This window comes from Podarcis filfolensis, assembly GCF_964270895.1.
Source record: "Podarcis filfolensis genome assembly, chromosome: 10".
NCBI lineage: Eukaryota > Metazoa > Chordata > Lepidosauria > Squamata > Lacertidae > Podarcis > Podarcis filfolensis.
In genome coordinates, this window is record NC_139612.1 from 31,814,578 (window position 1) to 31,837,265 (window position 22,688).

Here is a 22,688-nt window from a genome sequence, read left to right on the forward strand (position 1 = left end):
CCTCTGTGATACTCTGGATTCACATTTTCATATATTGGAAACAATGGGTTTTCCTGTTCACTGCGTAGCTTTCTTGCTCTTAAGACATCTCTCACACATTGATGTAAATACGCATACTGACACTGCAATGAAGGAAGAGAATGTGTCAAGATGAGGAAAAAAATGTTTTTTTCAGGTCTTCCTTTCCTAGTGATAGGAGAACATATTTGTTCAGGTCATTTTGGACTTTCTGAACCAATATATGAACTGGAAAACAGCTTTCCCTGGGAAAAAACGCACACACTATTTTATGAATTTTGCATTGTCATTCTCTAACCAAACCATATTAAAGAGAGAGCATGCATTGGGTGCAAATTGCTTGCAAAAAAATCATATAACAGATAAATCTGTGTATATTAGGAGGCATGGGCACAATATTATGAATTTTCATACGGCTTCTTTGAAAATTGCAAATGTGCACAGAAACTAGATAAGCTGAAATTAAGATTTGAAAAATGATAAATTGTGAGAAATCAGAATTGACAGATCCCTCTAATCTCTTGACACGAATCAACACCTGAATCATTAAGTTGTTGGGGGGGGGGGTCTGCTTCCTTCACAGCTTAGAGAGCCTTTTGCAGCTGGCTTATTAGGATGGAATTCCTCTTATCCAAGTGTTCTCTTTCCGCCATAATTTAAGGTGTTAAAGGGCCAGAATTCCTAATAAGTGAATGGACTGGAGGCATTGGGTTTGGATGACATACCACCAGACTGGAATGGAATGTTAGCTGCACACCATGCATACCACATTAGATTGTTCAGAATGGTTGCTCCTGCCCTAGGCTTGACTTCTGTAATGTTACTAGATTATAGAGCATGAAGTGGGGGGGGGGGGAGAGATTTTCCCACTGTTTATTTCAACATCCACCTGTAAGTTCTTGCCAGCCCCCAACATGCTATGAAATATTGACCTCTTTGATCCAGAAATGTACAAGTGAGGAGGGCCTAATTGGTTTAAATGAGCTGCATTGCATGACTGCACAGTACATTTTAGCCCATAGCCATGCTAGGTAGATCTGAAAGGTCCATTTCCTTGACAGAAGCAGCAAGTCACCAAATCTCAACTCTTGCAGTAAGACTGGGGAGGCCTCTTTGCCTCCTTCCTATTCTGCTTGGATCATAGTAAAGTTCAAAATGTTGAATTTTGAATGTAATGAAAGAACTCAAAACCATTCAATCTTCTCCTCACTTTTATACCAGATAACTGGAATATTATTGTAAATCCCATCTAAAAATAAATTAGTTTCATTTTTCTAACTAGGAAGGAAGAATATCCCCATTAGTTAATTCAATTAATAATACTCATCATCTTAATGGTAGTAATATTTTCCAGAGTGATGCCAGCCTTGTGACTAAGGCGTCTTTTTTTTTTTTTTTTTTGCAATGCAATCATTTTCAGTGCCTACATGCAAAATCTCCCCCACAATTATAACACAGGCTTCTCAGCTTTGCCTGTTAAAAACCTTAAGCTTGAACTTATTAGAGCATCTCATTTATTAGGAAGCACTTGGATTTTTCATTATGATCCAAGCAACAGCACCATAGCATTTTCAAACAGTGCTAAGCACAGTCTAAGTCTCTGTATTGTAAGAGACAATACAGGAATTTGTAGATGACTGTAACCTGACAAATTAAACAGACCCAGATTCTGATACTGCTGGAACAGTCCCTCTCTCATTGTGCCTGGTTGGAGGGGAGGGAGAAATTCCCAGCAGCCAACCAGGAAGAATTTAAACTAATGAAGGCTTGCAGGATCCCAGACTACAACACTGAACTTTAACAATCCGCTCTCCCAGTTCTGCTACTCTTCCTGTTTAATCCTCCCCCACTCCATATTTCCAGCATAATAATAAGACTTTCCCATCCCATTTGTCCTTCTGTTTGTTTCCTCCCCTGTTCTCTACCAGTGAGGGAGATGTACTGTAATTCTCTATTGTGGCTGATAAGTGCAAACTGTTTAATTATTATATGCTGAGGTTTAATTTTACTGTTTACTATTAGATCCTGATGGATTGCTGAATGTTGCTTTGCTTTATATGTTGTTTATTTTAAAGTTATTGTGACTTTTTATATTGGATCAGATTGTTACTATTAGGCTGGATCTAGACACATCAAAGAAGTGTTTCAGTTAAATGCGCTGTAAACTTTGTATGCGAAATCAGCATAGCAAAAATGAAACTCCACAGTACGCAGCTGGTGTCACAGTCTTACAAAGCATAAACAATGCATATAAAGCAATTTTTATTTACCAATGTAGCCAAGTCCTTAATGTTTGGTTAGATTTTTATATGTGTTGGAAGCCGCCCAGAGTTGCTGGGGCAACCCAGCCAGATGGGTGAGGTATAAATAAATTATATTATTATTATTTTATTTTACATGCAAGATGCATGTTTTCCTGGACTTCACAGCAGCATGCATAATGCTGTGATGGTTCCAAATAGGAGCTTAATATTGCAAAGATGTCCTTCGGATATTGCAAATGGGAAGCTGGCATCAGGGTGTGTGTGTTTTTTTTAAACTTGTCTTATTTTACACTGAAAATCCAGATTAAATGAGGAAAAAATATTAGCTGGTATGTTGATGCCAGCAATGGCATCTAGACAAACAAACAAACATGCATGAGGAGCACCTATCCCTATCTGGAAGCACCCTGGTTGCAAGCATAGCAGGTGTCCTCACCAACAACAGTAGCACCAACCTCTGGGAACTGGCACTGCAAGTAAAGCCACTAGTATCATAGCTCACTTTGGGTTAGCCTGTGATTGCAATGCCTCTTAAGAGAGCACAGAAATGTACACATTGCTTTTCCTTGTTTTCTAGTATCTCTGGTTAAATAGCATTATGTGACTGACTTCTCTCTTTCTCTCTTTCTCTCTTTCTGTGTGTTTTAAATTAAAGAATTGTGCTCTCATCTTGTTTTATTACCCACTTGTGAACAACATGTTGGGAAGAGACTGATCTCTTCTTCCCAATACCATAATAATGAATGATGGCAAGACCTGCTTGGTAAATAAATAGAACACACTAAAAGTTGTCTCTCCCTCTGACCTTGCAGCTTCTAAGTAATAAGCTCACAGATAAGTATCTACATCTTCAGTTATATATCCTTCTTTATCTCTGCCTGTTTGTCTGATGGTTTTCTAAGCACTCATACACAGAGCTCCTAAGTATGTCTCATCTTTTGAACCACTGTCTACCCCACTAAGCCTAATGCTCTGAAACACTGACCCTATTTCACCCATGGAGGGGGGAAAAATCCCTAGTTATTTGTTTGAAGCATTTCCAGAGTGCCTGTAAATTACTGTCTATATAAATGGATAGCGAAACAGGCACTTCCCCAGAGCTGGTGAAAATTGCTTTCACTTCCGTCATTGTAAAGGACTACATTTCTTGTGAGGCTGCTGTTAGGGAGCAAGTACATCCCCCTTGTATTTTGAAAAGTTAAGTAATTAAGCTGCAGCAGCTACTGATTGTTTTGTAGTACCAGCATTCATCTGTGCAATACAGAAGGTGTACAAAAAGGAGCGAAGAAAGGAGAAGGGGGAAAAAACCTCCTGTTGAAGTGCGGCTAGCTAGCATCATGGGAGATAAAAGGTACTTAAGGTACTGCTGTACAAGCAAAGCTTTGTTATAGGACGGGTGGCTGGATAGCCATAGAAATCCAGACATTACATGAGAGCTCAGCACTTTTAGGAAATGATGCATGAGGTCCAAGAAGACAAAGAGGGATGAGCTAAGGCCTAGATGATACATTGGCTCAGTAATCTGTGCCCTTAAGTGCATTGAATGGGGGGAGGGACTGAATCATGACCTTAGTGTGGGAAGCAGTAGGCTTTACCCAACAGCTAATTGGGATTGCCACCCCCGCCAACACCCCCTGCATCAATATGCAAGGGGGGGGGGACGTTCCATTTCCTTCAGTGGTGTTCTAATGCAATCTGAGATCACAGCAGGGAACAGAGACTCTGGCCCTTGAGGAAAGTTACTTGTGCCTAGCTTACCTTTGCTAGCTGACTTCCTCCCATAACTGACAAGCAGTTGCTAGCTGACCAGCAATTTATTTATTAACTTTGTATACCAGCTTTCATTTGTACACAGCATAAAAAATGCAAGATAAAAACACATAAAAATGAGAACAGCTTATCTATGCTAGCTGACCACCTACCCTAGTTGATTAGCAGTTTCTAACTGACCAGGAATTTGAGAAGGGAGGGAGAAGATGTAGAATTGAGGAAAGATGGGCACAAGGAGGAAAAGGAGCTGGAGAAACTTCACACATGGTCTAGAGCCATGGTTCCCAATGTGGGGCACACACACCACAGGGGGGCAATTTGATTTTTAAGGGGGGCAATTCGAGAATGAGTTAACAGTTAATGGCCTTTTAGGTTTCCTTCATGTGAATAAGAGTTCACTTTTTGAATAATAAGAATTATATGTCACGGGGAGGGCATCAGGATTTTAGAGATGCTTAGGTGGGGCATGGCTAAAAAAAGGTTGGGAACCACTGGTCTGGAGACTTATTTCTGTTGAGAGGAAGGGGGAGGGTGGAAACAAGCAGAGTTTTGGGAGGGCTGGTGAGGGAAGGGGCTTGTGGGAAGGTAAAGTTGCAATTGCTGCTGCTGCAGCAGCAGCAGAACCTTACCCAAACCCAGAAGAGTGGACCAGGAAGACCGGAGAGTGAAAAAAGTGTGCTGGAATTTCATACACTGGTTTGAACCGAACAATTCACTTTTTAGCAAGGACTCTCCGGTTATTGTGGTATGATAATAGTGGCATCCTAATAATGCTTACCTCTGTTTGGACCATGTGGACTCTGTGAAGCCTCAGATCATGCACAGCCCCGTAAATATCAACAGAGTCTTTTGAGTCCAACTGCTGAAGAATTCGATCCAGTGCAATAAAGGTGCCTGTTCTTCCAACTCCAGCACTGAAAAAGAATACAGAAACAGTGTGTCTCCTGATGTGCTGCTCCTCTTCCTCGTCTGGCTAGTAAGACACAGGAGGCTCAAGCTAAGCTCTCATTTGTATTCATTTCCATCATTTCCATCTTTTGTATTTTAACTGAGAGAGAAGCAGGGAAACTTCTCAGTGCCGCCCACCGGCAAAACGGTTGGAAGAATGATCTCTTGTTAGGTACACTTTGCACTTGGGGAAGACTTAAACTTCCAATTGGCTATCAGAAGTCCTACCTGTTCAATGAGTCTGGAAAGCAAATAAAAGGCAAATACTTCTTGATGCTCTCTTGCCCACCCCCAACCCAGTCTTCAAAGCACTGTTGTCCTGCTAATACCTGCAGTGTACTATGGTTGGTCCTGCACGGGGTGTTCGGTTGATATAATCTCGTACAGTTCTCACAAACTGGATGAGGGACTGGGTGGTTTCTGGTACACCATGGTCTGGCCACACCGTGTAGTGGAACTGACGAATGAGTCTAGAGGAATCAAGCTGCTCTTCCTATAAGGTCAATTGAAGGCGGAGGGGAAAATTAGACACGGAAAGCAGACAATATACGCCACTGTGTATCTCTGCTGAGTATCAGAGGGCAGGTTCTCACACTGTACAGATAAGGGAGAGGTGGGGAACCTTTGGCCCTCCAGAGGTTGCTGAACCTCAGATAGGTAGATAGGTAGGTATATTTAAGTTTATGACACAGCAGCAACCAGGCCATATTTGCCACACACTAGTCAGAACTAACAGCTCAAAGAGTTAGCTGAAAGTTGGGTGCTTCATGCTGTGACATGGTATCTGCATGTCTTTTCAAAACACAAACATACTCTCATGTTGTTTCATTGTAATGTGAGAAACAACTTCCACAGAGCAGTTCTTACATGCCTACTCAGAAGTAACTTCCATTTTGTTTAGTGAGACTTAAAGGTAAAGGTAAAGGGACCCCTGACCATTAGGTCCAGTCATGGCCGACTCTGGGGTTGCAGCGCTCATCTCGCTTTATTGGCCGAGGGAGCTGGAGTACAGCTTCCGGGTCATGTGGCCAGCATGACTAAGCCACTTCTGGCGAACCAGAGCAGCACACAGAAACACCGTTTACCTTCCCGCTGGAGCGGTACCTATTTATCTACTTGCACTTTGACGTGCTTTCGAACTGCTAGGTTGGCAGGAGCTGGGACAGAGCAATGGGAGCTCACCCTGTCGCGGGGATTCGAACCGCTGACCTTCTGATCGGCAAGTCCTAGGCTCTGTGGTTTAACCCACAGCGCCACCTGTGTCCCAAACCTGTGGCCCACATCTGTGGCCCAAACTGTGTCTCACCTGTTAGTGAGACTTAGGTAAAGGTAAATGTACCCCTGCCCGTACGGGCCAGTCTTAACAGACTCTAGGCTTGTGCGCTCATCTCACTCTATAGGCTGGGAGCCAGCGCTGTCCGCAGACACTTCCGGGTCACGTGGCCAGTGTGACAAGCTGCATCTGGCGAGCCAGCGCAGCACACGGAACGCCGTTTACCTTCCCGCTGGTAAGCGGTCCCTATTTATCTACTTGCACCCGGAGGTGCTTTCGAACTGCTAGGTTGGCAGGCGCTGGGACCAAACGACGGGAGCGCACCCCGCCGCGGGGATTTGAACCACCGACCATGTGATCGGCAAGTCCTAGGCGCTGAGGTTTTACCCACAGCGCCACCCGCATCCCTTGTTAGTGAGACTTACTCCCAGGTAAATAAGTATCGGATTGGGGGACTCCTAGTCTTTAACTTCTGGCCCAAGGAACCAGTTGATTATTTAATACTCAGTCTCTGCCAGTGTAACTTTATTTTTGAGGAAAGCTTGCTAAAATAGTTATATTATACTTACACTGCAAACCTTAAACTCTCTTATTGTCCATTCTGGGAGTACTGACTCAGATAGCATCTGGACTATTAAGTCTCCATAATATAAGGAGTCCTGATCAAAGGGCCAGTAATGGTCACATTTCACCTAAAGAAACAAAGAAGAGTCTGCTTTTACTATCAGAAGAATAGATTTACTTTTATGCCTATATTCCCTTTGGTAATCAATAAACAAAAATGACAAAACATAACTTCAGTTGATGTGAATTCTTTATATTTAACTTTAAAAGGCTCAGCAAATTATATACAATTATATACAATTACATGGATGGCACAAATTATGATGTATTCTCTTCTAGAAGCATAGTGCAGATTTTATCAGGATGCAAATTACAACTGTAGAATGCTAGGGTGCTTTCAGACAGAGGGTTTTTAGTGCTGCCCACTCATTATTCTCCCACAGTAAGCCACGTAACTAGCCACGCTTCAACAGGTACATCCTGCTATCTTCTGTCATGTCAATGTTCACTCATTTCTTATGGGGAAAAGAGTAGCAATTTCACATTAAAACGACAGCTGTCCTGTGCACCAATAGCATTGCTGATCCACACCCTGCCTTCCTTCTGGAAGATAATCACATTAGCACACTGATCTGCCACTGGAGGACTAATGGCTCCAAGCCAGAAGGCTATTTGGATTAACTTCTGTAGATCTTTTCATGCATTTGTCGTGAAGCTCTTTACACGATGTGGAATGCAACATGTCCTGACCCTGGTTGGGTTATCTCAAGTGCTAGTGTGAGATATAGATACATATATGTAATCAAGAAACAGGAAAGCTATTTACTCACCCGACCCTTCTCAACACATTGGGTTACCATGACAACATTGTGAACATTCTGTTCCCATGCCATTTTCCAGAAATCATCCTTTGTGCCGGGCAGAGGTCCTTGAGTTGCGATATATTCCCTGCGAAAATTATTGCCCTGCCAATTTAGAAACCTATGATTAGTTTAGATAGTGTCGTCGTATGCAGAGGCATCTTTCTTGGATAACTGGCTTTAAAGCACAGTGCTGAAGGTTGCTTTGAGGCTTGAGAGCAGTAAGGTGATTGGAGAAGAGAAAGAGAGAATGTGTCAGTGCATTGAATCACGGGGATCAAAAGGCACTGTACTCCAAGCACCATGTCGCAAAACAATACCATCCATTCCTCACCAGCCAATCATCCTTGCCCTCTCAAGATCGACTCACACAATGCAAAACAGAGAATGATGCAAGGAGAGAGCAGGTTTTTCTTTAAAAGAGGCCTGAAGGACAAATAGCTCTAGGTTACAAAAAAGACTAACGGTTTTGAAATTAAGAAACAACAGCAAGATTATGATCAAAGCCTATCCACTGATTCTTCCCAAGGAAAATGTTAAAAGTAAAGGTAAAGGGATCCCTGACCATTAGGTCCAGTCGCGGATGACTCTGGGGTTGCGGCGCTCATCTCGCTCTATAGGCCGAGGGAGCCAGCGTTTGTCCGCAGACAGCTTCCGGGTCATGTGGCCAGCATGACTAAGCCGCTTCTGGCAAACCAGAGCAGCGCATGGAAACATCGTTTACCTTCCTGCCGGAGTGGTACCTATTTATCTACTTGCACTTGATGTGCTTTCGAACTGCTACGTGGGTAGGAACTGGAACCTAAAAATGGGAGCTCACCCTGTCACAGGGAGAACTGCCGACCTTCTGATCGGCAAGCCCTAGGGTCTGTGGATTAGACCACAGTAAATTCAGTTTACCCAACAACTTGGATCTTGTTAGGAGATATTTATTAGCTCCTCTTGTTCATGTTAACTATATTGTACTAGGCCAGCCTTTACCAACGTGCTGCCCTATGGCCGTTTCAGATTACATTACATCAACTCCAGGCAGCATCGGCAATGGCAAGGGATGATGGGTATTGTAGTAAAAAGCATCTGGGGAACACTGGCATGGCCAAAGCTGTTCAAATCCCTCATCAGCCATCAGACTCATTAGGTGAAATTGGGCCACCGGTCCCTATCTTGCCTACCTCATAGGTTCATTGTGAGAATAAAATGGGAGAAGGAGAACCATTATGCCAACAGAAGGATGGGCAAGATCAATAACAACAGAAATAATAACCTAAACTGGGATGTCATGGCAACAAAGTCACCCAATCAATTCATCAAGGTCTTCTGGAGTGTCCACAGTTATAATTACAATAGATGACAGAGTGAAAATCTTAACATTGAGTGTTCACAACAGTATAGCTCATTGTCCTTCAGCCTTGGGTCTCTGAATCCCCCATGATTGGCTAAGCAGTTTGAGGATGATGGGAGATGCCGTCCAATAATACAGGGGAACCCATGGTTGAAGAACACTGGTCTACCTTATGAGAGGAAAGCAAAATGTAAATGTGACTCAGGAAAACACTAATACAGGGATTAGAAACCAGATCACGGGTTGTGGGAGGTAGATAGACCACCACAGATAGGACATTATTTGGTGATCTATGGATCTGGAGGCATTCTGCCATTTATGACAAATGAGAGTGTAATCTTTGCCAGTTGTGCTTTAATGTAAGATATGCATGCTTTCAAGATGAAATACAATTTCGGGCACTGTGTGCCAAACAGTTGTACCTATCTGTAGACGTTCCACAAAGACAGAGATATTTAAAAAGTTGTTCTTGGCTGATTCTAATGCTGCTCACACAAAGCTACAGAAAGTCCAGAAAATGGCCTTAAGTGATTACTGAATTTCAATTCTATGGCAGCCCGCCAGGCACAATTTTCAAATTTGGATTGTAAGTATAACTGGGCTGGGTATGAGGATTAGAGGTTTATGAACTTGAGTAAAGATTGCTGTCAAATACCCAATTTTTAAAAGGGCTGTAAAAAGGAAGCACGGAGTCACTTACTGGGATATAGCTTGCATTGATATAGTCAGAGCATGGGTCATCATCTACATTTGAAAGTTTTACTCTCGTTGTGTCATCTGTGGAAGAGATTCATTGCAAAAACATTTTCACTATTGGTTCCCTTAATTTTAATAAATGCATAACAATGAATAAGTACTGACAGTCAAGGTGTGAATCTAAATATTCAATTGTATGTATGTAGCAATGATGGTCCATATTTATGTTTCATCTAGGCATGCTAGAAATGGGGGCAGGGAATTTCTTAATTAGGAGACAAATCATGCTGATGACTCTAAAGATTAGAAAGTCACACCTGCAGAATGAAACATGAAAGTCACACCTGCAGAATTTTCCCCTGTTACACAACAATTAAAGGTGGAGGAATCTTGTCCTCATTTTTATCAGGCTGCCCTCTCTTTTGGTGAAATATAGTAGCTGAAAACTTTCAGAAGCATGATGCAGAAATATGGGTTTGGAAATGAATTCTTACAGGCAAATATACTGGGAATTATTCCAACTGGCTGCAAAACCTCTGATTAGCTAAGGCAGGAATTGACAATATAGAGGAAATATACATGTAGATTTTTAGATGTGTCATCTGGCTATTTCTTTTGTATCTTATATAATGGACAATTTTATAACAAAGCCAGAGAACCAGGATTCAGTGTTCCTTAGGTTTGTGCAAGAACATCTCCATGTGTTCTGGTGTTTTCTTTTTCCTGACTGCAGTTCCTCATACTACTGGATGGCTATACTGGATGGCTTTGGAGCAGCTTTCAGGTTCCAGATTTTGAGTTTCTTGGGACACTGCTTTAGGTAGCAGAAGGTACAAGAGGGTGCAAGGAGGGGAGAAATGATGATGAGCTGATTCTTCCATGACTCCAAGATCAAGGAAGAGAGATGGACGAGCGGTTAGCATATAGACACGCCCAGCTGTTGAGGTTTCACATTGCACAAAAGTCTTCTGGAGGCACAGCAGCAAGTGAAAAATGTATTTCATTGCAGCCATAAAAATTGGTTGCATTCTTCATTGTCCTCTTATTACCTTTTAGCAAGCAAGTAATATGATAAGCTTGCCCGATTAGGATTTCCCACAAAACCTCTATTCCTGGACAGAGTGGAGACATGTGACCATGTTTTGTGGATTAAAATTAGATCTTCTGTCCCCAGTTCTTTTCTCAAACATGACTCCACTTATGGGACAGGACACTTGCTTGTGTGAAGCTGAGATGAGGACTTCACCATGGGGACAAATTCTGTTACAACACTGTAGCCCAGATTTCTGTAGCCCAAGATTCATCATTGGATACATTGGGTACTACTTTTATTAACAGCTGAAAGAAAAACCCTCCCATGTGAAATTATACTGAAAACGGAAATGTTGCTTGAGAAGTTTCTTAGCTTTGGGATATCTTCTCTCTGATCACTTAAACTGACCCTTCAAAAAGATGTCATGGAAGATTCGGTTGACACCTTCACCAGTTAAGATGAGGGAGGCTGTTCCTCTTATCTTGGCTATTTGACTTGGGAGTCCTCACTGTCTCAGTAAATGTTCCCAAAACATGAGACAGTATACTATGGAGATCCTGTTTTTATTGCTATTCTCTTCTTTACATGTTGCAGTAGAGTTCTTAGAGTTTGTAGATGAAAAAAACACATGCACTCTTTGAAAACGCATCCTACTTTCACTTATTCTGTGTTCTAAAGTCAAGGACCATTAATCCTTCTGTGGACTTTAAATTTATTCTGATAGATAAAAGAAAAATCTACTGCCTACCAAATCAGTAATGCTGGTTGAGTGATTTATGGACGTATTAGAACAGGTTTGGTTTCTGGTTTTTTTGAGCAAATACTAAACTCGGCTGTTTGTCTTTTGGCTGATCACATAAAACCAACCATGCATGCAAAGGTTGCTATTTATTGCTACATCTGCCTACCATCAACAGTGACAATTCAGCAAAATTGCTTTAACGGCTGAAGCCTTTCATAACCAAGATGAACATTATTAGTCACTGCACTTTGGGTACGAAGTGAGAGAGTTCTCTCATTATGCGACCTGCAGTATGAATATCAAAGGGTAAGACCCCTTGATGGGAGTGGTGCTTTTCTGCCAGGTAGAAGTACTGGGGTGAAGGATATACCACATTTCCTGTCTCTCTTATTCTTGCTGAAAAGATGTAGGAAGAGGAAAAGAAAAGGCTTGCATCCAGCAGGAAACTTACAGGGCAATATATTATTGTATCGATTTTTCCCTCTGTTCTCTGGCAAAAGTGCTATGTCACACAATTGGTTTCGACCCACATCCTTTAGATCCTGTAAAATCCAAAAGAAAGAAAAGGGGAGATGAAAATGGTTAAATTATATTAATATATGGTCTCTATAGCACATCAGCTACCCAAGACTAAAGGATGGAAACAGATGTGTGATTGAATTCAAGCAGTTCTGGATTTGTGCCAAGAACCAAGTGGTTCAAGCCTTTGATCCTCACCTCTCCAAGGCAATTTCTAGTGCTAAGCTACTATACAATAGAGCCACTTCTCATCATGCCAGATGAGTCTGTTGCTTAGAAACTTGGGAACTTGCTTAAATAAATGCAAATAATAAAGACTTTGGAGGCTGACATGGAATGTACTCATATTGTCCATAGAGGATCAATCTGGAAATCACAAGAAAGGAATGTGATGTTCCACTCGGGTCCTGCTTGCAGGCGCCCTGCCACCCCCCACCATAGGCAACTGATTGGCCTCTGTGAGAACAGGATGCTGTACAAGATGGGCATGATCCAGGATGGCTCTTCTTAATTGGATTGACATGCCTGAGGGCGATGTACATAGATGGATGAGCTGCACTGCTCAGAGACCCAATGAATGCCAACCAAGAGTGGAAAAGCATCATATATACATACTGTTGGGTACTGCAAAGGAGAAACAGCAGAGAGGGAACAAACCAGGAGGAACAAATAGTGCACAGTAATATTCAGCAGCCACTTCAGGTCAAAATGCTGATATAAACAGTTTGTGTTAGTTGCTGAAAACTGTTGAGCAAGGACCTCAAAATGGCACCTGCATTTTTTAGCCTAGGCCCTAGAGCCCTATTCCACTGATACCTCCTGCTGGCACCTGCTGCTATCTATGTCATGTCCCTTTCCATCTTGATTCCCAGTATACCTGAAGGAGTGTCTCCATACCATCGTTCTGCCCGGATGCTGAGGTCCAGTGCCAAGGGCCTTCTGGCGGTTCCCTCGCTGCGAAAAGCAAAGCTACAGGGAACCAGGCAGAGGGCCTTCTCGGTAGTGGCGCCCGCCTTGTGGAACGCCCTTCCATCAGATGTCAAAGAGAACTACCTGACATTTAGAAGACATCTGAAGGGAAGTTTTTAATGTGTGACATTTTAATGTCTTTTTAATCTTTGTTGGAAGCCGCCCAGAGTGGCTGGGGAAACCCAGCCAGATGGGCGGGGTACAAATAATAAAATTATTATTATTATTATTATTATTATTATTATTATTATTATTATTATTATTCCCAAACAATGCAACATTTTCTCCCTGTGTATGTCAACCGCCACTGATCCGGTCTCCTTTAATATGACTGGTCTTGAGTCAATGCATTGTGAATGATAGCCAGATGTACCAAAACAGCCCATTCTTTTCACTCTGATTGGTCCTTACCTCATATTCCTTTGACAGGAGGTAGTTTGAGTCTGCTTGTAGTTTGGTGAAGTGCATTTCAAACTGACTGACTTTTACTGGGCTAAAACATTCAAAGCAGGGCATGGGGAGGGGCAAGGAGAGAAAGAAAACACCATATGTTAACACATTATTAAAACAAAGAGCAAGTATTTTCCAACGCAGTAGAAAGGATGACTTAGCATTGGCTCTTACCTGGACACTTTCCGGCTCCTTCAGATTATTTGGAAAGAAAGAAAAAGAAAGAAAAGGTCAGATGGTGATTAGAAAGACTGCATTGTCCAATGATGCCAAGGCAAGCACTTTGACCTTACCCTTTTTGTCCCAAGTTCAGGTGAACAGAGAGCGGTCTGTCCCTGCGAATACTCATTCTCACCGTTGGTCTTTCATGGCCACTACTGCAACACAAGAAGTTGTCAAGTGTTTGTTACATCTAGAGCCCTAGTGAGGGAGATATGTTGTTTTGCTCTGCCAGGACAGCCACCTCCTATGGCCAAAAGCAAATTATGTCTGTTACAAGAACAATTCAAGACTGAATCATTGCAACATCACACTCTATTTTTCTGTGTGATGCTCTGCTTTGCACATGATGCATCTTCTCTTCAAAGCACAGTACAGTGGTACCTCAGGTTACATACGCTTCAGGCAAATCTCCAGGCCCGGATGGGCTTACCTCCAAATACTACAAGACTTTGAAGGACTACTTGACACAGCCTTTGATGGAGGTATGCAACCAGATCATGGAGGGGAAGAGGGCACCGGAAACGTGGAAAGAAGCATTCATCACATTGATACCCAAGCTAGAATCTGAAAAGACCCAGCTTAAGAACTACCGTCCCATCTCACTCCTGAATGTGGATTACAAAATATTTGCAGATATTTTAGCAAGTAGACTTAAAAAGGTCTTAAATGAAGTAATTCACAAGGACCAAGCTGGCTTTCTCCCTGGTAGACATTTATATGGAAATACCAGAAACATCATTGACATTTTGGAACTATTGCAAACCAATAGGAACACAAGGGCGGTTTTAATCTTCATTGATGCGGAGAAAGCATTTGATAATATATCTTGGAAGTTTATGAAGAAAAATTTGGAAGGGATGGGAGTGGGACGGGGGTTTGAAAATGGAATAGAAGCAATCTATTCAGAACAGAAAGCTAAATTAATAGTGAACAATGTGGTGACGGAGGAATTTAAAATTGAAAAAGGGACACGACAAGGGTGCCCTCTATCCCCTCTTTTATTCATTTCAGTCCTGGAGGTGCTATTGAACATGATTAGGGAGGACCGGTTGGTACAAGGGATAGAGGTCGGAGTGAAACAATATAAACTGAAAGCTTTTGCAGATGACTTAGTTTTGACATTACAGGAGCCAGAACCCAGTACAAAAAGAGTTTTAGAACTTATTCATGAGTTTGGTCGGGTTGCAGGATTTAAGTTGAACAAACAAAAGACTAAGGTTTTGGCCAAAAACTTGACATCTACAGAAACAGAGGGGTTTCAGAGAGAAACAGAATTAAATGTGGTTAAAAAGGTGAAATACCTAGGGATTTATTTGTCTTCCAAAAATTTGAACTTATTTAAAGACAATTATGAAAAATGTTGGTCGGAAATTAAGAAGGACTTAGAAATTTGGTCAAGATTAAAACTTTCCTTGTTGGGTCGAATAGCAGCTATAAAAATGAATGTATTGCCGAAAATGTTATTTTTGTTTCAGACCCTACAGATCGTGGACAGAGTGGAATGTTTTGGAAAATGGCAGAAGGATATATCTGGGTTTGTCTGGCAGGGCAAAAAGCCTCGAATAAAGTTTAAAATACTAACTGACTCGAAAGAAAGAGGAGGGTTTGCCCTGCCGGACTTGAGGTTATATTATGAATCTGCAGCCTTCTGCTGGTTGAAAGATTGGTTTTTGTTAGAAAACACTGATGTCCTGGATCTGGAAGGGTTTGATAATGCTTTTGGTTGGCATGCATATCTATGGTACGACAAGGTTAAGGTTCATAAACTGTTCAAAAATCATATTGTCAGAAAATCAATTTTTGCAGTCTGGATGAAATATAAGGACTTATTAGAGAGTAAAACCCCGAGGTGGCTATCACCAGTGGAGGCCAAGGCTCGAAAAAGACCCAATATGGAGGCCTATTGGCCGAAATATTGGGAAATAATTGAAAAAATTGGAGACAACTGGAAACTGCAGAGTCAGGATAAACTAAAAAATAAGGTGCGAGATTGGTTACACTATGCTCAAATTCAAGAGGTTTTTAAATTGGATAAAAAAGTTGGTTTCCAAGTGGAAAAATCGAAATTGGAGACAGAATTGCTAGAACCAAAAACTAAGGTATTATCGAGAATGTATAACTTGCTGCTTAAGTGGAATACACAGGATGAGACAGTTAAATCTGCCATGATAAAATGGGCACAGGATGTCGGACATAACATTATGTTTGAAGACTGGGAAAGGTTATGGAACAACGGGATAAAATTCACGGCATGTAGTGCCCTGAAAGAAAATATTATGAAAATGTTATACCGGTGGTACATGACCCCAGTCAAACTAGCTAAGATATATCACCTATCTGATAACAAATGTTGGAAATGTAAGGAGGCAGAAGGGACATTTTTTCATCTCTGGTGGACCTGCCCAAAAGTGAAGGCCTTCTGGGAAATGATTTACAATGAACTGAAAAAGGTATTTAAGTATACCTTTCCCAAGAAACCAGAGGCCTTCCTGCTGGGCATGGTAGACCAGAAAGTGTCAAAGAAAGATAGAACTTTGTTTATGTATGCTACCACAGCAGCAAGAATACTCATCGCAAAGAATTGGAAGACACAAGATTTACCCACGTTGGAGGAATGGCAGACGCAGTTGATGGACTATATGGAACTAGCTGAAATGACCGGCAGAATCCGAGATTTGGATGAAGAATCAGTCGAGGCGGATTGGAAAAAATTTAAAGACTATTTGCAAAAATACTATAAGCTGTATGAACTTTAAGACAGTGCATGTTTTTGGAAAGGTTACGCTTTAGCAAATATGATTAAGCAAATGGTAAAATTAATGACAAATGAGAAAAGAAGTCAATGTGAATCAAACATTTTATGTTTATTTTAAAAGGTAACAAAGTTAAGATACAATATACTGAATATGGGTACATAATAATGGAAAGTTCCAACAAGGTTTGAAATAAGGTAACAAATTGCTGATATTGCTACTACAAAGAACGCAGATCTGGAAGGTGTGGGGAAGTCCAATGGTTTTCTTTTTTGTTAAAAAAATCAAAAATTGTTTCTTGTATTTGGGTCTTTCTGTATTGTATTGAATTGTCAAAATTATGAAAAGAAACGTAATAAAAATTATTTAAAAAAAAAAAAAAAAAATATAAATTTAATAAATAATAAATAAATTTACATACGCTTCAGGTTACATATGCTTCAGGTTACAGACTCTGCTAACCCAGAAATAGTACCTCGGGTTAAGAACTTTGCTTCAGGATGAGAACAGAAATTGTGCAGCAGCGGCAGGAGGCCCCATTAGCTAAAGTGGTGCTTCAGATTACGAGCAGTTTCAGGTTAAGAATGGACCTCCAGAACGAATTAAGTACTTAACCCGAGGTACCGCTGTATCAGCATTAAGGCTGCAATCCTGCTCCTACTTTCATTGACCAATAAATATTATAGCAAATCTATCTGCCATTCAAGATTCAAATACACACACACACACACACACACACACACACACACACACACACACAGACAGCGCTTAGGACCTACTGAGGAATAGCTTCAAAAGGTGCAACTATAAAATCGTAGGTCTTGCATTTAGAGCACCTGTCATAAAGTGAAATTTACATTGCATGATGAATAAGTTTACATTTATTCTTTCTGGCGCCAGAAAGAAAGAAACGTGAATTTCTACTCACTTTGCTTTTCGTCTGCAGACAAGCAATGCAGTGACAGCCACCAGCATAATTATTAGGAACAGACCAGCACTCACCCCTTCAACAACTCCAAGTGAGGGCTCTGAAAAAATTGTATACACAGATCAGACTTAGAGTTTTAAAGTTAGAAGAAAGGTCATGATATAATAGTCAATGTCTACCTTTTGCTGTTTTCCGATACAATTCCTAGCAAGGATCTGCACATGCAAACACATGCGCGTGCACACACAATGGGACAATTTGGACCAATTAGAATTATGTAACTATTAGAAACACTGCCAGTTTGCTTATACTGTTGTTGTTATTTCAGTTTGCAGTTTCAGCAAACGTAAGAAAAGCCCTGCTGGATCTGCCCCAAAGACCCATTTTGTCGAGCATCCTGCGGTTAGAGTGGCCAACCAGAAACCTAAGGGAAGTTTGCAAGCAGGACCTGCATACAACAACACTTTCCCCTCCCCATGGGTCCCAGCAGCAGGCATTCAGAAGCATATTGTCTCCAACTGTGGAGGGAGAACATAGCAATCAGGGTTAGCGATAGCTAAATCCTTCATTTTCAAAGGGTAGTATTCTGTCAGTTACCAAACGCTGAGGACAAACAGCAGAAGAGGGGTTGTTACTTTCATCTCCTGTTTTATCTCCCTACCTGTGGTTCCAAACAAATGGTAATGCACAGGCATACTGCCTCCAGCAGTGAACATAGCCAGCACAACATTTTTTAAATTTATAAACCAACCTGTGACCATTTGGTCAAACCGCAATATAGAAACTCCTGAATGAATGAGTAGCTAAAAAAAAAAAAAAAGTGTGTGTGTGTGTGTGTGAGGGGGGGATAACTGTGTTAAAAATAAACATTCTAGTGCTGAACCCATATTATTTCAGGTTTCAAAAGTACTGTAATTCTGAAATGCAGAAAATGCTTAAATAAAGAAGGAGCGATGAAAAAGAAATCCTTAAAGCAAAACAATATAAAACTTTATGAGTCCCAGTCAGCTCTGGCTGAAATTAAACCATGCTTTTAGACTTGCAGATCATCTTCTGATGACCCGTCCCTATCAAGAGGCAGGCTTCCACATTCTCCTCAACAGCAGACGCTCTCCAGAGATTCATCAAAGGCGGCTTGCTACAGAGTCTCCAACTGAAGACAGCATGAACCATGTTGCTTACAGGTTCTCATTAAATAGCAGTGGCTGAATCAGCCTTCTAAATGGATGGATTTGACTAAAGTCACTTTTGGCCAAGATAGAGCTCTACAAACCCCTTCCTGCTGTCTTTTGTCTCCATCAAATGCTCAGGTTTTAGATACCTTGAAATGCTTCATAGGTAGGAGGGGAAACTGACCTGACTCGGTAACAATTGGCAAAGAGAAATAGGTATCAGAGAATAGGGGTTCAGGAAGTTCCTTCAGGTCTTCTTTGAAGAGTTGTGTGAAAGCCCGGATGCTGATCCTGGAAAGGAGGGGAATGTTTTTTAAAATTAGATTTCCCTGGGATGTATAATTTACAATGATAGTCCTAAATGGAAGGAAGCATTTGAATTATTAAGGGTTATAGGAATACTAATTATTAAACCAGGGCTGGGGAACTTGTGGCTCTCCAGATGTTGATGGACTACAACACCCATGATCCTTGACCAAAAGCCACGTGGCTGGGACTGAGGCCAATGAAATCTGGAGGGCCAAACGACCCCAGTTCTGTATTAAAGGCTACACAAAGTAATAAGACATACAAAGCCAGGCTTCTAACCTGTCACGACTTGTAATTTACTAGTAATTTCCATCTCCTACTGCTTTTGAGTGATGCAAAAGCTAGCCAGAAACCATCTGTAATGTGCCCATATTGGGCCAAGGCCACTACACTTTGAAGTGTGGGGACGGAGAAGTTTTAACGCTTCCCATTCTCTCCTCTGTGTACTTTCCTCAACTTAAATTACCCCACATTCAGAGCTACTATTAGCTGCAGTGGTAGTGTTGGGATACAGGGCCTGCAAGAGGTCAGCAAAGCTGTTTTGTTACTCTCAGTTTCTGATATTTCCAAGCCTAAATTAAGTTCTCCACATATCGACATCAGTTTGCACACATGCATGCATACGCACACTAAAAGTCCTAATGGAAATTTATCAACATTCCAGTGTGAATTTCTCCTAACGCACACATTTTTGCAAAGCATTTCCCTGAATATAATGCATCTTTGTATGTCATTTCCACAAATATCTGTGTTTTTATGCCCTTTTTACCCTAAGACCTTTTACATTTTACTTGACTGGAGAAGTGCGATTTTTGAAAAAAATGCTGCGTTTTGATTTTCATATTGTTTTGGAAAGTGTAGATTGGGGAAGATCGCCTCCAAATGAAAACTTCATCAAATTTCTCTTCCATTCCTAATTGTACCTACTTTCCTCTTATTCTACAGCCATTAGCAACTTCAGACTATGTGTGCGTGTGTGATTTAAATAAGGGAAACTGTTAGAAAGAGTTAAGCCTGCTTTTCTAGCACTGCGAGCTTAATACAATCCCTCTGTGGTTTCTTTTTTGTAAATAAAAGGGCTTTGAGCAATCCAGTCATGGATCTTCTGAGTTCTCTGCAGTTTCGCTCCTAATAATTTAAGAAAGGAAGGAATGCAAAAACCTAGGATGCTTCTGACATTTTGCGCTTAACCCCTCCCCCACTTTTTCTTATGAATTCCTTGCACCTTAATCATACTGCTTGATCTCTATGCTGCATACAGTGCTTCAGATAGTTTGCTAAATCACAATGCAGAACCTGTCCTTTGTCTTTGGATATGTTGATCACAAACCGCACAGGGCATTTCGTAATCCACAAATGCTCCCTGCTTGTTTTAGGGGATAGTCTTGCAAGCAAGCTCAAAAAGCCCTTTGAACATAGTCAGAGGAAATGCATTATAACAAAAGTTTTGCAATGACCTGTAAGAGAGTGGGAGACATGCTGGCCCATTTTGCACTGAGACTAATGCACACTTAAGAGATGAAAGAAACCACATATGATTAGTCTCACTACCCAGTGGGCAGTGTTGCTTATTTTGCTTTATCATTGTCAATTCTCAGTCAAAGTTGGCTACATAATACATTTGGAAAACTGGGCCCACCTTCTAAAGAACTGGCACTCTGATTCTGAAGTTCTGCATTATGATGACTAATATTGTTTTGGCAGAGAGTTTGGTGTACTTATCCTAAATACGTATTAGTTGGCACAGCAAACCTAAGTTCTGGGCTGTAACGGATTATTCAGCAGCCCCATACTAATTGGTAGACCCTGGTTAGTAACTCCACGCTCCATCAGAAAATGAAGAAAGAAAACATTGTACATTTATACCTGTTTTTAAACTGGAACAATGGCAAAGTTATCCAACTGGTAATACTTTTATGAGATCATTTTTCTAGTCTGAGAATTTCAGAGAAAACCTTACCATAGACAGTAGTTTAAATAGGCTAGTAAAAACTCAGACCCTACAAGGTTGGAGTTTTTTCTCGCAAGTGAACAGGATTTATGATAGGGAGGGGGAAATGGAAAAATAACTTGATCATGATTTTTGGACCATTTGAGTTTGGCAACTGGTCTTACGCTGACAAAAGAGTCTAGTATATTTTGCCCACAATTTCAAAAGTATCCATCATGTGTATGCTGGTATTTTAGCTGCACTGAACACTTTTTATACTGCAAATGAGGACTAGGGACCATCCTAAGGTTATCCGCTGAGGGATTAGCACGTTCACTGATCAGTGTAAAAATGACACGTTACAGAGTCCTCTATCTAACGCACTGCAGGATAGACAGACATGGGTGAAGGAAATGTTTAGACATTATCTATGAGACAGAGCAGGGCAAAGCTATTATAAATGGCACAGTAAAGCACAGATAACATCATGCAACAGAGGCTATTAATCTTCGGTAGTTCAAATGCTTCCAGAAAGCACAGTTCCAAATGACAAGCCACATTTTTTGTGGCATGATTACCGCACTAAATCTGACCTATAGGCAGTCCTGGGTTTTAGTGGCCCATCGCAATATTTCTGCTGATTTGGATCACACTTTCCTCCCAGATTTTCCATCTCTGCTCCAAGCTTAATATCAAAGCTCTTTGAAATGCTGTCAGGGCTTTCAGTGCATTTACTTGCAAAATAATCTGTTTGATAGATTTGGATGGAGTTGTTGTGTTTGTATTCCAAGTAAGAAGGCAAAGGGTGATGCTGTTCTGGCTTCCGCTCTTCACTGCCTAGAAAGGGGTGATTGGAAAAGTTAAAAAATGGAAGTAAAATACTGTGTTATTACTGCAGAACAAGGCTTGTGGGGATCAAATTACAGTGGTATCTCAGGTTACATACGCTTCAGGTTACATACGCTTCAGGTTACAGACTCCACTAACTCAGAAATAGTGCTTCAGGTTAAGAACTTTGCTTCAGGATGAGAACAGAAATTGTGCTCCGGCGGCACGGCAGCAGCAGGAGGCCCCATTAGCTAAAGTGGTGCTCCAGGTTAAGAACAGTTTCAGGTTAAGTACGGACCTCAGGAACGAATTAAGTACTTAACCCGAGGTACCACTGTACACACCTGTAGATTACCAAGGACCCCTGATACTTTTCTGTTAAGATGCTTTATCCATGATTATTGTATATTGAAATCACCCTTGTGGTCATAATGGGATTTTACAATGATCAACCAGATTGTGGAAGACTATGGCAAAGGCACTATGTCAATGCAGGCTATTTTGTATAGCCATGGAAACTTACCATCAGCTTCTCTCACAACCACGGTAAAGTATTTCACAGCTCCATTGGTGTCACTGAACCAGCTGCAATTGAAAGCGAAGTGGATGGAAGATTTGGTAATGACTGCATCCTTTTTGTTCACTCGAATATGTGCAGGTGGTGGTGGAGGGCCTAAATGATAGCAGTAGTTGTGTTACAAAAGCTGTATTTTGTCAATAAGTACTAGGCACCTAAATGCAAACTTTTACCCAAGTGGAATCAAATATCCACTGAAATGCTCTTCCTAGCCACCAAAACATATCTTGTAGTTGAAGATTAGCAAGTAGAATGCAGCAGTGTGTTAGGTTGCAGTGAGCTCCATTGCAGATTTTTGTAGTCTTTCTTCATCTCTTTACATCAGGGGTAGGAAACTGGATTCACCCACTGCAAGCCAAGTTTGTCAGGTGGGCAGGGCTCAGTGTACAGCACTTTGCAAGACCCAACCATCAGCTGCGAATGCCTTTAGAATTCAAATTCTAATGACTCAACAGTGGTTTCAGGCTGCTCATCCCTTCTTTGATAATAGAACACTTAGCATTAAAAGTGCATTTATATTA

The 22,688-nt window shown here is 41.2% G+C and overlaps 1 protein-coding gene across 2 annotated transcripts in view; it reads right to left on the minus strand.

Moving 5' to 3' along the window:
* PTPRB (protein tyrosine phosphatase receptor type B) overlaps positions 1-22,688 on the minus strand; it is a 76,944-nt gene that overhangs the window by 2,884 nt on the left and 51,372 nt on the right. The window contains exons 20-32 of one of the 2 annotated variants that reach the window (XR_014539245.1): positions 22,114-22,263; positions 21,356-21,599; positions 18,708-18,814; positions 17,352-17,451; positions 13,731-13,825; positions 13,410-13,491; positions 11,962-12,052; positions 9,740-9,816; positions 7,668-7,802; positions 6,843-6,965; positions 5,330-5,493; positions 4,831-4,966; positions 2-122 (exon numbers count right to left, since the gene is read on the minus strand). Coding sequence is in view for 1 of the 2 variants with exons in the window: in XM_083574300.1 (XP_083430426.1) it covers positions 2-122; positions 4,831-4,966; positions 5,330-5,493; positions 6,843-6,965; positions 7,668-7,802; positions 9,740-9,816; positions 11,962-12,052; positions 13,410-13,491; positions 13,742-13,825; positions 17,352-17,451; positions 18,708-18,814; positions 21,356-21,599; positions 22,114-22,263 (1,614 nt within the window). In the remaining variant the exon portion in view is untranslated. The remainder of the gene's footprint in view (position 1; positions 123-4,830; positions 4,967-5,329; positions 5,494-6,842; positions 6,966-7,667; positions 7,803-9,739; positions 9,817-11,961; positions 12,053-13,409; positions 13,492-13,730; positions 13,826-17,351; positions 17,452-18,707; positions 18,815-21,355; positions 21,600-22,113; positions 22,264-22,688) is intronic. The other variant, XM_083574300.1, reaches the window with a different exon arrangement.